The 16,776-nt window shown below is 42.8% G+C and overlaps 1 protein-coding gene across 1 annotated transcript in view; it reads left to right on the top strand.

Moving 5' to 3' along the window:
• The window catches only part of UGT8 (UDP glycosyltransferase 8), a 35,758-nt gene extending 20,315 nt beyond the window's left edge, over positions 1–15,443 (top strand). Inside the window, exons 3-6 of the mRNA XM_066318405.1 lie at positions 9,127–9,269; positions 10,754–10,830; positions 11,956–12,175; positions 13,129–15,443. Of these exons, the coding sequence (XP_066174502.1) occupies positions 9,127–9,269; positions 10,754–10,830; positions 11,956–12,175; positions 13,129–13,492 (804 nt within the window). The 3' untranslated portion in view covers positions 13,493–15,443. The remainder of the gene's footprint in view (positions 1–9,126; positions 9,270–10,753; positions 10,831–11,955; positions 12,176–13,128) is intronic.
• The last annotated feature ends 1,333 nt before the right edge of the window (positions 15,444–16,776 follow it).

Here is a 16,776-nt window from a genome sequence, read left to right on the forward strand (position 1 = left end):
TCTGGTGATGTGAAGCGACTCTAGAGCTGTTCCAAAATTCATGTGATTATCAGCTGGGGAGGCAAAAAGTGTTTTAATGATGATGGAGATGATGCAGCCCTGTGTAACTTCTGTACTGAACTGGATGATCATGTCTTTTGGCTCTGAAATATGGTTTAGGTCAAGTTTCTTTCCCCCGGAATTTGATGTTTTGATCCCCAGGGAAGCATTGTGTGAGCTCTCCAGGTGCCCACAGTCCTAATGCTGTAGAGTCCAGTCTCAGCTGCTCCAGTAGGACGGGCTTGGTGAGCCATGTCTGTTCTGCTGTGCTGCTGCATTTTAAATTTGGGAAGGAATGTGACTCAGCATCTGTCTGTTTAGTGCAAGATACAGGGAAAAGGACACAGGGCTGATTCTGGAACTCGGTTAAGGATCTCCAGTTAAATTTGTGAGGAAGCAGGTCCTGTAGGTGCATGTGCCAGACATAAAGCTGGTGTTCCACAAGCTGACAAAGGAGCACCAAGCCTTCAGTGAGCCTGTGCTGTCCCTCAAAAAGTGAGTTTGGTTGGTTCATGGATTACAGTCCAGGGTGGTTATTTGTGGAGTTCAAGCAGTTGTTTGTGTTGGGAATGGAAAATAGAAATTCCAGACCGTAGATGTTGGATAGGTCAGATGATGAAAGCTAAAAGCAAGAGAATTTACTTGGTTATTTTTATTCATGCAGGGGAAAAAAAAACCCAACACTTTAATAAGATACTACTGTGAACAGGCTTTGTGGTTTTAAATATTATAATTTATCGTGTTCATATTGGAACCCACAAACTTACAAGATTTATTAATTTTGGTACCATGGAATAGTTTAACCGAGTGTCTCTTCTGAATTTTGAGGAGTGACCTCCACAGAGGACAAATAATGAGCCAGTATTTTCCCCATATTTCTTCTCCCATTTATAACATAAAACAGAAGATAGGAATTTATTTCAAAGGGCGTTCTTTTTTCCTGGGGTATTTGGAATATCCTTGAGTTTGGGTGCCATATTCCTATAATTTGAGAAGTTGGGATGTGCTCAAAGCGTGACATTTACAAGTAGCAAGCCTAATTATTAATATTACTGACTTAAAAAAAAAATCTTTAATCAAAACAGCTTTTCAGGTGTCCTAGTTGCTTAAAGATGAAGTGGATAATTTTTTGTGGCTAATACCTTGCTTTTTGGGGATGAGATGTCTCCAGGAAGGGCTTTGTGAGGAGACACCTTCCTGAGCCTTCCCAGGCTGTTCACGAGGGGAATTCTGCAGGCAGAGTGTTCTGCTGCTCAAGGATGTGGGGCTGACACTGCCTCAGAAGCCAGCTGATCTTTTGGCTTTTCAGAGAAACGGTGGTGATTGATGGCTTGTTCATATAAATAGAATATAAAAATATATGGGTGTTGTGTGCATATATATATACACACTTTATGTGTATTTATAAATCTGTAAAAGAAGAGGAGGGAGGAGGTAAACCCCAGGAAGAAAGAAAAGCTCTTTTATCTGAAGAGGAAAATAAAGAAGAAATTGCAATGATTTGATTAAAGGATTTAAAGCTGCAGGTTAGAATTCTATCTCCTACCATCCACAGAGCTCAGGTGTCATACTGGAGCAATGGCAGACAAAATTCCTCACCTAAATGAGATTATCATGTGGATTTATGGGTGGGGTGTATTTCAGTATTGGTGATACAGAGCTCTGTATTTAAAATTTAGCTTCTTGTCAATTTTCTTCTTAACTGTATCATCAGCAATTTAATTTGACTTTATGTTCTGTAGACAGAGAAAGTAAAAACAGTCTCCATACTTAACACTGTTTTTTCTTAACTCCTGTAGAGTTTTTTGCCCCATATGGAGCAACTGAGAGGGTTGGTAAAACCTTGGTTTGCATTTCCTTTTGATAATCATCAACTTTTCTGTGCATGCTTGCAAGTTGATGCTTAGGAAGATGGGTCTGGGGGTATTTTTTAACGGGATGTTGCCTGTGGGGTATTTCCAGCACGGTTTTTAATTGGAACCCTGGGTTTGAGGATCCCTCTGCTGCACCCGCTACTCTCTGCAGTGATTTTAATAACCTCTCCTGAAGGGCAAGCTCCTCGTTTTCCACTCCTCCCATTCATTTGGAAGGCAAGGTTGCTTTCCCAGGGTGCTTGCCAGAGGTCTGGTGAGTAATGGATTTTTGCATCAGGGAAGTCCTTGCGTGGCACTTTGCTGGTTGACCTCTAGCTGTGGGTAGAGTGTGTTCCCGGAGCTCCACTGGATCCGCCTGCAGCTCCGGAGGGGGCTCAGGTATGGCAGCAAAGGCTTGGGGGACTGCATTTCCTGGCTCTGGGTTGGAGTGTGAGTTGTATTCCTCTTTAAAGTTAAATGGACTCTATCCCTGTTGATGCTGAATGGGAAAAGGCAGTAAAGGCCCAGGATAACGAAATAAAACATTGTAGGCACTGGAAAGCTTTGTAAGTTTAAAGACTTTCTTTTTTTTTTTTTTAATACCCTGTGTATTTTGGAGAAGGCAGATACACAGTATACATATATATATGTATATATAAACAACAAATAATTAGTGAGAAATGTGAAAGGAAAAAGTTGTGTGTGTTTCAGCAGGGCTCAATCTGTGTCTAATACTGAAAAACTTAACAGCATTGTTAGATTAATACGTGGTGACTGTACTTATTACTGCTTGAGGTTCTGATAGGAAACAGTTCAAATCTTTAGAGTTTGTTTCCCAACTGGAAGCAAGGTTCTTTCTTCTCAGCCAGCAAGAAAACAGGGATTTAGTCTAATGCCACAATCTGAGTATGCCTCTGTAATGGGCTCAAGGTACTGTTTTTGGAGTTCCCTTACTCTGTAATTCATACTCTGCTAAGTGTGGATTACAGAATATGAAAAAAATGGTGTGAATATTAACTGTATGTGCTTTTTGTATGGTAGGTCTCATTAATAAAGCCCAGGGAAGAGAAGAATTAACTTGTTAATGCAGAGGGAGGTGGGGGCTCGGGAGGATCCTGTCCTCACTGGGAGCCGTGCGTCCACTCTTAATTGAACTAAAAACTTAATTAAGACAGATGATGTGGAAAGGAGCAAGTCCTGATAAAATGGGAGAATTGCTTTTGCCTGGTGGCCACATCTTTTAAAAGGCAGGAATTCAGTCCGTGGAAAAAACCCTTTGGAGTGTGACCAGGGCGCCGGGCGATGCGGAGCCAGCAGAAGCTGCTGGATGTGTGGACTCAGGGAGGCTGACTCCATCCTCTGCCTCGTGCCCTCGGTGTTCACTGCCATGTTCTGTGTCCTTCGCTGCTCCCAGCAAATAAAAACTCCTATTTTTGGTTCTGGACTGATTTAAAAATTCATGGCAAGTAAATACAAACAGCTTACTTTGCCTGGAGTGATAGTTTCTCAAGAGTTTGCTGTAGAATTTAACTTTTAGGTTACACGATAGGGTCCTGTTTGTTTTGTGATAGTAAAGGTTGTTTAAGGGCACCTGTATGACCTTAGACCACCTGTTCTGATATGTTGTGTTAGTAAAATCTGAAATAAGGATGTATTAATACAGAATTTAAATAGGTCACACGAGAGAAGTACTATTCAAACAATGCAGTAAAGTTTGGATGCTCAAAAAATGGTCTATATACCTTTCTGTTTATTAATCAGTGACTATCTCCTTTCTGAAGGTGGCTTAATGTGGCTTCTTACTTTAAAATAGACCTGGTTTTGTCTGCTCTAGGCAGCATTTTGTGGGAGAAGTTGCATAGGATGCCTGTGCTCTGCCTTGGGGAAAGGGTGGTTTGCAACCATATTCGAAGAACAGGCGTTTGTGCTATTGCACATTTGAATGGAGCAGCTGAACAGGGACAGCTTCGGATATTACACCCGGTTATGTTTGTATTTGTGCACTTTGTTTATCTGAAACAAAGCTCAGTATTAGGCACCACTGGTTACTGCCAGCTGGGCCCTCACTCCCTGCTCACAGCTGTGTGTTCAGCACCGGGGCCTGCAGAGAATGGCTAATTAGAGAACCAGGCAGAACAAAGCCCACACAGTGGGGCTGGCACAATAGCATTCCTGTCTCACATTGGTCAAAAGATGGATTTTATTTCTTTATTCCTCCCCCCTCGCTCCTATAGTACAGCACAGATCAATAAGTGCTTCTTCTTCCTCTGCAAGCACAGAATCCTGCACTATTTCTCCCAAAGGACATGCATTTGCACAGAACTTACATGAAAACAAGCAGAGACCTGGCAGGGTTTGGCACAGTGTTCTAAGTAGATGTCCTTTAAGTTTTTTATACTTTAGTATGCATTCTTTATTATTTTTTAAAATAACTTGTGAAAATGGTAATTAACATAGGTATTAGGTGATATTTGCATTATTTATTGTTTTTTAAAGCATTTAAGTGAAAACTTGAATTGGTTATAATACGTGTATTAGGTGATCCTTTATTACGAATGTGTATAACACTGTAACTGGATGGAACACAAAATTGAGCTGGAAAATGTAGCTCACAGTTCTGTTCAGAGTGTGAATGTGCTGATTTAGACTTGCCAGGCCTACACTTTTAATGGACATGATGTACACAAGCTCTGTGAGTGTCTGTTCTGGTTCTTTGTTGGAATCTCTGTTGGAAGTTTTGCGGTAAAGATCACCGAGGTTTGGGGGTTATAATTCCTTAAGGTTTGACTGTTGGTTTGGAAGGAAAAAGCCAGATCCCTGCTTCTGAGTCGCTGCTAGGTTTGTCAGGTTGGCAGTGTAGCCTCAAGGAGGTAATGTTGCCTCTTGGCTGCTAGGACTTAGAAAGAAATGCCCTTGCCTCCGTTTAAAGAAGACCTGAAAATTACTTACATTTGGGTGTGAGGAAGAGGGTTAGGTTTTATCTTCCAGTCACTGAAAAGAGAGAGCTGTTTAAAGAAGTGCATGTCCTGATGCTGCATATCTTAAGTTTGAGTTAACTTCTCAATTCTGTGCTCAGTTGAAGTTTGAACCAGAGTTTGAGGAAGGCTCAAAGCAGCTCATCATGTAATAAACTCATTCCCCTGCTATTTTTCCTGTAGATTAGACCTCCCAAATGGTAATTTCCTTTCCTTGTGTTAAAAGAAAATCACCCTGAGTTTCCAGGAAATCCGAAAATCCTTTAAAGTGGGCAAAAGGAGGTCGCTGTGCTGCAAGCCAGGAGCCGTGCTGCCCGATCAGGGAATGCTGCTTTAATGAGGGCAGCTTTAATGACTCATCCTGACTCAGTGCCTTTTTCATACACACAGTAATTAGATCGCCGGGGCAGAATTTGCTGGAGGTCAAAAGTGTAAGTGGATTTAAGGGGAAGAAATGGGCGAGTTCATGGGGGATGAACTTGGGTGTCTGAGGGTTTTTTTGTGGGTTCATCGAGGCTGCTGTGGGGGACGTTAGGGCTAATATGGCCCTAGGGAGTGGAAAGGCAGGAAGGTGACTGAAGGGCTGCTGAAATTGTAGACAGACAAAACTGTTCTGTGGCATCAGTGTGTGCTTTTCCAGCGTTCAGGTTCTGTGAGCATTGCTCCCAACTTCTCTTTTGTGAACACTAGGAGTGTACACGCGAGAATTAAATGACATACATAGCCGTAGTCGTAGCAGTGCTGAAGTATTCAGTCCCTTTCAGAGATGTGCCAAGAGCACAGCCTGCTCTTTATCTGCTGTGTCTGTGATCTGCTGGTATCACAGCTACACCTTGTATGCTACCCAAGAAACGGGCAAAATACAAGAAAATACTGAGGCTTTGTGCCGTGGCCTGGCCAGTTGTACCAGGTGTTCAGATGTGTCTTAAAACCCAAGGCCTGGGAATGCCACTCACTTGAGTTCAGTTTCCCTTGATCTGCTGTTTAGAAATTCTGTGCTAAAAAGCTGTCACGGAAATAATTGCAAGAAGTTTAAGGAACCTGAGAATAATGGGCTCATCCGGATCACAAACTCCGGGAGGAGGGTGCCGTGTAAGTTCCCTATTTTCCATTGCCCAGTTTTTACCCAGCTCCCTACGTTTGTGGTGATCCCGTTGAATGAGGGCTCTGTTATGCCAGGAATGACACAGATGTTTGCAGGAAGTACCCTTGTCCTGACAAGTCAGTAGTTGATTTTCTGCAGCCCATTCGCAGTAGTGATGTCCAGCACCCCTCTGGGTTTTCCAGATGGGAAAGGGCGCTGCAGGTAAGAGGGCAGGTAAGCAATTCCTCTTGCTAACAGCACCATGTAAAGTATAAATAAAATCTGGGGTAGGACAGAACCTTTCAGTTGATGTCAAAGTACAGCAAGCTGAGATGAAACTCCCTGCGTGTTCCTGAGGTTGGCACTGGCAGTTTTGACCCTGAGGAATTAATTACATTCTTTCTAATTTAGTGTTCTAAAAGACACTCAGAGGACAACATCAGGTTCCTCTGCTTCTGCTTTGGCCAGGTATCATCCAGCTCTGGTCTGGATATTAAGGTTCTGTTGATATAAACTCTTTTGTTTTGTATTCCAGTTGTTTCTTTAATGTAATCCTGTTTAATATGATGAACAAATCCCATACTTTCAGGCTGATGGTAGGATCTTGTCTTGCCTGTCAAGATTTTAAATTCACCTTTGTCCATGCTATGTTCCACTGGAGCAGTGGGATTACCTTCAAAGGGAAGGATTACAGAGGCTTGGCTCTGAAACCACCATAACAACACAGAGCAGGTTGCTTTGCTGTTCCACAACAAAATGCAGAAGTCTGTAGGTGACATAGTAAAGGTTCTTTTTTTTTTAATATTATTATTCCTCTAGATTAAATTCTAAGTACTTAGCAGCTATTTTTTTTATATACATGGGGATTTTTTGAATGCTATTTTAGAAATTCCATTACAGGGAAATATTTATACCTCCTCTATGCTTCTATAATGAAGTACTGTTGTTACTGTATGAAAGCATCTGAACTGTGAAGTCTCTCAGCTAGAACAGGCTCATCTCCAGCAGCAGCAATCATGTGTCTGGCCAAGGAGAGGTAGTCACAGGTAGGACCTTCTGATGCCAGGATGATCCAGGATTATTCTCCATTGCTTTCCAGAGATGAAATTGAGGCTGAGTAGACCACTCCATGGATTTTCCTCTATAAAAACACAAGTGACACTTGCTGTTTATCCTGTTTCTCTACCCATTCCACAGCAGTTTCCAGGCACCTGGCATTTCTGGGTGCACTCTGTATAAGTGGTCTACGTCCAGTTTATTTAGACTTTCCCTCTGGTCAGAGGGACCTGGTGTTGCCGAAGGCCAAACCGATAAAGGCTAAAATGAAGGAAGCAGGATGCACCTTGAACTTCTTGTCACCAGATCCCTTGTCCTTTTCAGCTTTGGCTTTCCAGACCCCATGCCTGCAAGCTCAAGCAGTGCCTGGATATTCCACCTGTCCCTGTTTCTGACTCAAGTGTGGGGTTTTATTCTTTTTTTTTCCTTTTCTTTTCACATCTTTATCTTCCTGCCACCTTTGCTGGCTTCCTGCTTATCAGCATGGACTGTGCTTGAGCTTGGAGGAAGTGGTGCTGGAGCATGCTCTTCCAACATGCCTGTCTTTCTAGGCCCATGTCTCATGGGGTTCTTCCCGGCAGGTCTCTGAAGAGGCTGGAATTAGCTTTCTTGAAAGCCAGGAGAGGCTGCTGTTGTCTGCTGTGTTGCCCCAGTATCCTGAACTCCATCTCATGGTCACAGCAGGCAAGGCTGCCCTGACCTTTGCATCCCTGCCACGTTTGTGTGTTTCAGCACCAATACCTTGTTTGTGGCTTCCTGAGCACCACTGTCAGGGAGGTGTCATCAAAAAGGCTCTTTGGAAACCTCCAGGAACCTGTCCCTCTGGCAGGGTGAGTGCCCTGTTAAAGACCAGGGCCTGTGAATGTTGGACTTTTCAGAAGGTTTGTCCTAGAGCCCACAAAAAGTTATTTTCTCTTTAGCTTTAAACAGCTGATGGGAAAGACTTGAAGATGTAACTAGTTGAAGCACTACAGTGACTATAATATAATGGCATTTGCAGTGTGCCTTAGGTCCTGAAGTTAGATTCAAGGACGAGCTTTAAATAAATCACAAAACCACTTGAAAACTTTCGTGTCAGAAGTTCAGCCCCTAATAAATGATTCAGCTTCAAGGCAGGTCAGAGCCACTTCCCCTCCTTTGCCTTTTCCCTCTCCCTTCACATGAATAAAAGAAGGAAAAGAGTGCACTGGAAAAGGATGAACTGTGGATTTTAAAGCAAATGGAAATATTTTTTGCTTTATAGCAGAGAGCAGTGCAATGTGCTGGATTTTGTGCTCAGATACGATAGCACGGCGTTACTCCATTGCTGTCTGCCCTCCTATTTATTGCCGGGACAAGAGGCACATTGTGAGCACGGCTCTTCATTTTCTCTTTGCTCATTTCCTATTGCTGCACTGGTGTTGAGCAGGCTTGTGCTTAAACTTGACGAGACCAGAATTAAACCATATCCTGACAAACAGGAGATATTCCTCATCCGACTGATATGTCAGTGGTAGGATTTTTTTGTTTCCACTGCTAATGGTTGTGTTAGGAAAAACCCCAGAATTTAAATCCATCCTTTAAAAAGTAAAGAGTACGTTTTCTTTATTCCTTGAGCCGTTGAAAATGACAGTGTCTTCGGAAGCTCTGGCTTCTCTCAAGGTGTGTTTATTCTTTTCATATAAATGAAAGCAGAGCAAGGCTTTTGAATCACTCTCACTTTGCTAAAGGCTGGAAATGACACAGCTGAGTCCCGGGCTTCATTCACACTTCTCCTGTGCAGGGCTTCCAAGCTGATACTATGAGATGGATCTCTTTATGCTTTACTGAGTCAAAATGCAGCCTGTTAACTTGTGAACGTGTGTCAACTGATCAGTTAAGGAGGGAGAAATTGTTTTAAGCCGCTGGTGGTTAATGCTGAAGCTAAAACAAACACTGAAGGGTTTTGCTGTTCGTGGCCTCTGCCCTGGGTTTGGAATCGTGAGCCATTGTTCTCAGTGGCATCTAGAATGTCTGCGATTTGTAAAACTTGCCTTCTGAAGCGATGAAGGCACCAACCACTGCTCTTTCTAAGCCACGTTTGCTTACCTCTCCTGTGCTTTGCCTCTGCAGTGCTCAGTGTGAGCTTTGTTTTCCGCAGGATCTCCAGGCGTGGGTGAACGGCGCTCACGAGCACGGCTTTGTCCTCGTCTCCTTTGGCGCTGGAGTCAAGTACCTGTCGGAAGACATCGCCAATAAGTTGGCACAAGCCCTGGCAAGGCTGCCCCAGAGGGTGATCTGGAGGTAAGGGCACTGTTGGAGGAACTCGGGGTGGTTTGGAGCATGCTTGTTTCCTGCTGGCGTTGCAGAAGCAGCTCCTGGGTGGTGCAGATGATGTGACATTCCTGACAAACACATGGCATGAAAATGTTGCCTGGTAACAAGGAGAAGCAGTGATTGTCATGGCAGAATAAGACGTGGGTTCATATCCTTGGAAGGACTGGGGACAGTGAAAACAAGAGAAGACTATAACATTTGGGATGTGCTGCCACTATTTGTGTTGAAGGTGCTACCCCAGGGCTCAAAACTGAATCATGATGATGAAAAGCTTCCATTTCCTTTCTTCTTCCCCTTTTCCCTCACTTTTTCAGGCCCCTTTTCCTCTTTTGTGTAAACATAGGCTTTCATTATTCATTTTCCCACTTTCATCTTCTGTGAGAAATTCAAGAAAGAGAAATTTTCAGGAGTCAGAATCAGTGAGAAGCGTTCTCAGCTCTGAAAACATCTTGAGTAGTGCTCTCAACTCCCTGTAAAAATCCAAAAACTGCTTAGCTCTGCTTCACATCAAGCATCACTGATATGATTTGGTGGCATTCATGTGAACAATTTTTTTTCAGATATTCAGTGTCTTACGCCTCATGGGGGTGTCTCATGACCCTGCCACACTCTTGGAGTTGTATTAACAGTCTTGGTGGCCTGTTCCCACAATTTTTTAGGGAATGTCCTCGCTGCTGTGTGTAGTTTAAGGATCAAATCCCACTAACGAACAGGAAAAATGGGAATTTTTCAGGCTGTGGCACAGAATCTGTGGTTGTAAAGGTAACATAAGTTTTTGTTTGGAGTAGAGCCACTGTTTTCTTATGAATCCCATAACACTGCTTGGCTTCCAATTAATAATCCACATTTTTCTTACTGCTTTTCTTCTGTCCTTTTACTGTTTTCCCTGGAATATATCTCTTTAGGAATCGTCCCCTTCTTATAGTAAATAAATTGGGAGGATTTTTCTTGAGGATACCTTTTTTTAATGCCAACCCAAGAGTTTAATTTAAAGCCTTCTATTAAAATTTAAGTATTTATGTATCAGCCAAATGTAGCTTGGGAGTTTTTTGGGGATTTGGGCTTTGTTCCTCAGATCATGGACCTGTATATTGTACAGAAAAGTGGTGAGTACTGCTTGGTGGTCTTAATGTCATGATGCTAAATCAAGGGATTGTTGTAGTTTTTTATGACCTTCTGGTTAAGGAGGACAAACAGTAATATAATTAATTGCTTTTATATAACTTAGCATAAATAACTTAGGCTTTTTTTGACATACAGAAGTACAAGCTGGTTGCAAAGATGTATGTCTTGCTTAATTGGGCAAGTGTAGCTGATTCTTTCTGAAGTTGCAGTTCTAGTCCTCTCTAATGAACAGAACAGCTCTATCCTTTAGTAGTTACTTTGGAGTAACTAAACAGAGACACTTTGGAGGGTTTGATAACTGTTTCCATTTCGTGTTACTGGTTTAGGTTTTCAGGAAACAAACCAAGGAATTTAGGCAACAATACCAAGCTGATCGAGTGGTTACCACAAAACGACCTCCTTGGTGAGTATCTGTTTCCATTATTTATTGCTTATTCTCGCTTGAGTTCAGTTTGTTCTTTCAAAAGTACTCTACTGAATTAGCAGTTATTGTAAAGCCAGGATAATTTCTGTCATGGCGGTCATGGAGCAAGAATATTAAATTAGGATCTGAAGAGAGAATTTGAATACCTACCTCTCGGTTCATTGTCTTGCCCTGATACGAATTTCATGTTTTCCCTAAGTTCAAACACTGTTCAAGTCATGAAACTGCCCATCAGAGTAAGTTTTAGGGGTCTGTAAATACTGTTTTATAAATACAAGAAAGCTGTACCAGAACTTGGCCACATGTTGCATGCTGAAAACCTTTCTGTTGAACTGAGGTGTCTCAGGTTCTCAGGGAGAAATGAAATTTGATATTTTATTTTTCTTTTTCTTCCCTGTCAAAGAGTACCTGAGAACCTTGTGGCCAATCTGAGAGGCCACAAAATATTTGACCATTTCTGGGAGACTTTGGGTGTCTGTGTGTTCCCTAAACAGTTCCAATGGGAGCTGCTGAGTGCATTAAGCATCAAGTGTGTGTGTGAGCTGGAGAATTTCCAATAATGTAGTGATTAGGCAGATGACTCCTAAAGCAGGTAGATTTGTTTTGGTTACAGGATTGCTCTGAGGCAGGCTGCTTTTTCCATCACATGGGATTGTCAGGTCTTGCTGACCTCAAGGCATGCAAAGCTTTAGGGAGAGTGTGACATCAATTGTCCTGCCATTAAAAGCGTTCTATTCCGTACACAGCCCTGCTCCCCCTCACTCGTGTGTGCTGCTAAACCTGCTGGAGTCACCACCTGTGGCTACTCAGGAGTAGGCAATGCATATTAATTACTCCATTAATCATTTTACATGATTACAGGGTTTTCCATTTACACAAGAGAATTTGCTTTGCTTTGGCTGCTCTCTCTCTGTGTCTAAGGAAATGATTTAATGCCTGGGTGGGTTTAGGTAGAACTTCAGAACAAGTTGCAGTATTTTTTGCCTGCCTGAGTTGTAGCCGTAGAAATGTGGTGATAAATCTGTTGTACCAAGGTGCTTCAGGAGCTTAATATAAAGCAGATAGAAGCACATTTTGTAACCTTCATGTCTCTTGTGGTTCCAGGTCACTCTAACATTAAAGCTTTCCTCAGTCACGGAGGCTTGAACAGCATTTTTGAAACCATGTACCACGGGGTCCCAGTGGTGGGCATTCCCCTCTTCGGAGACCATTACGATACCATGACCCGTGTGCAGGCCAAAGGGATGGGAATACTGCTGAACTGGAAGACCATGACTGAGAGTGAACTGTACGAAGCCCTAGTGAAAGTTATTAATGACCCCAGGTATGGAATGAGCAATCGTTTGGGCATGAATAATGGTAATGACACCTTTGTGCAGTGGGAAAAAACCTGCGTTTTGTTATTTGTTTGTACAGTTGAGGCAAGTCTGGGTGTTTGTCCCATTTCCCAAGATTACCCAATGGCTGAGGTTTCTGTGTGGGTGCTGGGCTCGTTCCTCAGCACCAAAACTCAATTGTCTCACTTGCTCTTTGTAGCAGTTGCCATGTGGAGGGCACAGAGGTTATGGAAACAAACCTGTCCCAACTTATTCTGTGTTGCAGACCGAGGTCCCTTTGTGTCTGTCTTGATTACTCCACATGAGCAGTCTGGCTGTGGTGCTGCTTGCAGGGCCTGGAGCAAGATACACATACATGGTTTGGGTTGTAGCTAAAATGGGAGGTATTCAGAAAGAGTGACTGTACGATCTGTAATTTTATTACAAAAAAATTAATATTTAGTGTGTTATTTTCCTGTTCTGGCACCTAATACCTCTCATATCCAGATTGAAAATAGAGAGGAGTAAGCTGGCAGTATACTGTCTTGAGCTAGCTCTAATTTTGGAGTGAGGTGCTGTTGATGCTTCTTACTTTCACGGGAGCAGAGCCTTTCTGGGAGATTGCTGTCAGGAGCAAGCAGCAGAGAAGGGGAATGTTGATAGCAACCTCGATAACATCAGTTGCATCACCTTCCCCTTGTGCAATTATCCTTGGTGTAAAGGCAAGTCCTGTGTAAATAACCTGTCAGCCCTGCAGACAGGAGGGGAAGAATTTGACAGGGTCAGCTGTCAGGGTGAAAACCCAAAACTTTTGGGCGAAACTCTGGATCCGAGTGGAAATGGTTTCTTGCGAAAGCAGCCCCGGGTTTCTAGCTGTTCTGCATTTCTCTGGTAATTGAGTTGCACAGTGGTGTGAGATGACAGCTTTTCCTTTCTTCCTTGTTTGCTCTCCTCCCTTCAGCTACCGGCAGCGGGCGCGGAGGCTGTCGGAGATCCACAGGGACCAGCCTGGACACCCCGTGAACCGGACTGTGTACTGGATCAATTACATCCTGCGCCACAACGGAGCCCAGCACCTCCGTGCAGCTGTTTACAGCATCTCCCTGTTTCAGTATTTCTTACTGGATATTGCCTTGGTCCTACTAGTGGGTGCTGCCTTACTTTACTATGTTTTGGCCAGGATGGCAAAATTAATCTGCAAGCAGAGCAAACATCTCTGGTCCAATGACAAACATAGCGCTGTTAATGGACACTACCAGAACGGGATCCCCAATGGCAAGTATAGAAGAAACGGCCACATTAAGCATGAAAAAAAGGTGAAATGAGCCAACAGCCCTATGTAAAGTAGTAATGAATCAGATCAGTAATCGAATTTTATCGCTGTAACTTAGTCTAACAACTACTTAAAACCTCAATAAGCAGTTCTAACACTCCCCTTCAGTATGTAATATTATGTGACAAAATTCTACAGAACTAAGAGAAGTCTTTAAAAAAAAAAAATGGCAAGCACAACCTAAAATGGAAAATATTTTATTCTTAATACTGATGCAGAGAGGTTATTTTGGCACTGAAGTTTTTAGAAGCCTTAATTCTCTAAAGTTCTATACAATGACCGTATTTATGAATTCTCAGCTTTTAAAAGCTCAGTGTGTGTTTCCCAAATGAGGAGAGGTTTCTTTTTATTTGCAGAGGTGTTCTCCTTTTATTTTTTTAATTTAAAATCTCCATCCTTTTAGCTGAGAGAACTCTCTAGTGCTAGTTCTGTGTTTCCTTTGTGGAAGGTTCAACCTGTTGTGTAAGAATGCTGTTTAAACACAAATGGTTTCCCCCAGTCTTTATGCAAGAAATAGCAAGTTGTGGACTGAGAACACAGACGTTAAAAAAAAAAAAAAAAAAAAAAGAAATAATCCTAATGAGCACTGAAGAAAAATGGCAAAAATATGTACTCGTTTTACTGATAAAGCTGCATGACTCTTCTGCTCGCTACCAGTACTTTGGAGAAAAGGGTTCTGAGCAAGTCTACAGTGTGTCCTAACTTTAACTGAGACAAAATTTTATTTGTCGCCTTTCTCTGCATACAGAATTTATGCCACGAAAATATTAGGGAGTCTTATTTCAGTTCCAAATACGGCTGTGTGGGAAGTAGATTTGCCTAATTAAGAAAAATAAGTGAAACAACAACAAAAAGAACTTCTAAAAACCTAGCCCTGTGCTTAGTGCAGAAGGTTTTGTAATGGCCCAGAGCTGTGCTGACTCGAACCACTCCTTGGGGTTTGTTTCAAGGGAACAACCCCCACACAGCGCTCCCCCCACGCCCCCAGAGTTGAATGTCTTTCCTGTTAATTCTCATTAAGTTCTTTCTGAATCGCAATGTTGTAGATGTTCTCTTTCAATGGTTGTATCTGGAAAAACAGAAATATTACCTTCTATTAGTCTGGGCCACGCAATCCATGTTCCGCATAGTTGCCAATAGGAATTCCGCGCCGCGGGCGGTGTCCAGCTGTCCTGCCCGGGGCTGCTGGGATGTGTGGGGTGTGAGGCCTGGCCACCTGGCGGGCAGAGGTGGCCCCGTGTCCCCCTGCCTCCAACAATCTCCTTCAATCATTGTCGCCGACACGGGACGCTGGCGGTGGTGTGCGCTCCGAGGGGCGGGAATGCCGGGCGTGGAATCATTGCTGCCCTGCTGAACCAAAGTTGGCAACTATGAGTTTTATTTCCATGTCATTCTGTTTACTTGGAATTTGCACTACACACGTTGTGAGTGTACGCTTTATTTATTTGTAGTTCGAGGTCCCGTGGCTGAAAGAGAAAGGAGGGAGGCCCCTTTTGCCTTGTGTCGCTCACTAACATGGGAGGAGTTGGGATGATGACGGGATGCTGAGCTCATCTTCATACACAGTGATGTAATATTTCATCACCATTCCATCAGGAGCCTCGGTTCTACAGCAATAAATAACAGTGCAGACATGTTTCTAATATGCAGGGCAGCTACTCGTGCTGCTCTCTGAATACTTGAAGAAAAAAAAATGGTATTAAAAATACAAGCCTCTTAGCTATACCTTTTTACAATCTCGCAGCCCGTGGCAACTACAGGAGCACACAGAGGCGATGAATGGTGGGATGGTGAGAAGACTTCGAGTGTATGAATGACTTGGTTTAGAATGTGGGGGTTTTTTGGCATTAAAGAAGGTACAAAAGCACTGACCGGATGATTAAGCGTAATTTAATCTCCACTGTGATAAAACTTAAGCAATAAACATGGATTTAATAGAGAAATTCTGTTGTTGGAAGTATGTTTTTGTTCAGTTGTATGCTGGTTGTCTCAAAGTACCCACTGCGTGTGTGTATGTAAATGTGGATGTTTATTGGGGTACACAAAACTTCTCAATATTTACTGTGGTGCATGATCTGTATATGAAATCAAAAATATTGCTGGTTTTTGTGATTGTAGGTCAATTTCCTGTAGGAGCTTGGAATTGAAAGAGAAAATGGTTAATGTTTCTTAAAAGCAGTTCAAACTTTTTGAAGTTGGTGGACATACCTGGAGCAGTGGTTTCTGTTTTGGTGTTTTCCTGCACATGGTAGACTCATCACTTCAAAAGCAGGGTGAAAGGTTCTCCACAGTGATCTTAGATGAGATGATGGATTTCCTGAGTAGTCCCTGTACGTACAAACATGCTGCAATTCTTTTGCAAGAAGGGACAGTTGCTGCGTCAATTGTGTTGCCAAATTCCTGATGAGTCTGATCCACCTCATCTCTAGAAATACCTGTTGTGTTTCAACTTTCTTCTAAGTTCAAGCATGAGCTGTTGCTGTTATTTCAATCCCCTTTGCCACAGCAAGCAAATTGTTCCTGTGTTTCAGACACAGAATCAAGCAGTGATTGCTGTTGGTGCCCAGCCAGCGTTGAAATCGGCCAGATGGCTGAAGGAATGTTAAAAAAAGTGTTTAAAAGTGTGTGGATCTCCAGACTGCATCAGAGTATCAGAACTGAGGCTTCAGTCACCCCTCTGATCAATATTAGTTATTACACATTGAACAGAGAAGACGCTTAAAGGAAGCTGAGTTCATCTCCAAGACCGTGCTCTGCCACTGATTGGAAACTGCCACAGATGGGCCTTACTTTGCCCTAATGAAAATAACAGCTTTTTCAGCTATACACCTGATTTATTTACAGATAAGTGTGTGCTTTCTCAAACAGAAGCCAGCAGATGCTGAATCTCACTTCGCTGTAAAACGACCAAAGGCACTATGTTGGGCTTTGCTGGTTGCTCTGTACTGAAACAAAAAAATTGGATAGAAAAGATTGTGTTCCTCGTACGTTGAGGGGATGGAAGGTTAGACAGTATTTAGGGACATCTTGGAAATTCCTATTCTGGGATTTAGTATTAGAGTAGGATTTAGAATCATCCAATTGTTTAGGTACATGAGGCTTGTATTACTTGGGTGTTAAGCAGTAGTTGAGGGAGTGAACTGATCAGGAGTGCCAAACCTTCCTTGGGTTGTTACTGAGCTGATTCAGGAATTGCTCCTTAAAAGAACAGCGTGGGCTGGGATTGAAGGGTTCAAGTGCGTCTGGTGGGTTTTTGAGGCACAAACACCAGCTGTC

The sequence above is a fragment of the Sylvia atricapilla genome, chromosome 4 (genome assembly GCF_009819655.1).
Source record: "Sylvia atricapilla isolate bSylAtr1 chromosome 4, bSylAtr1.pri, whole genome shotgun sequence".
In the NCBI taxonomy this organism is placed as follows: Eukaryota; Metazoa; Chordata; class Aves; order Passeriformes; family Sylviidae; genus Sylvia; species Sylvia atricapilla.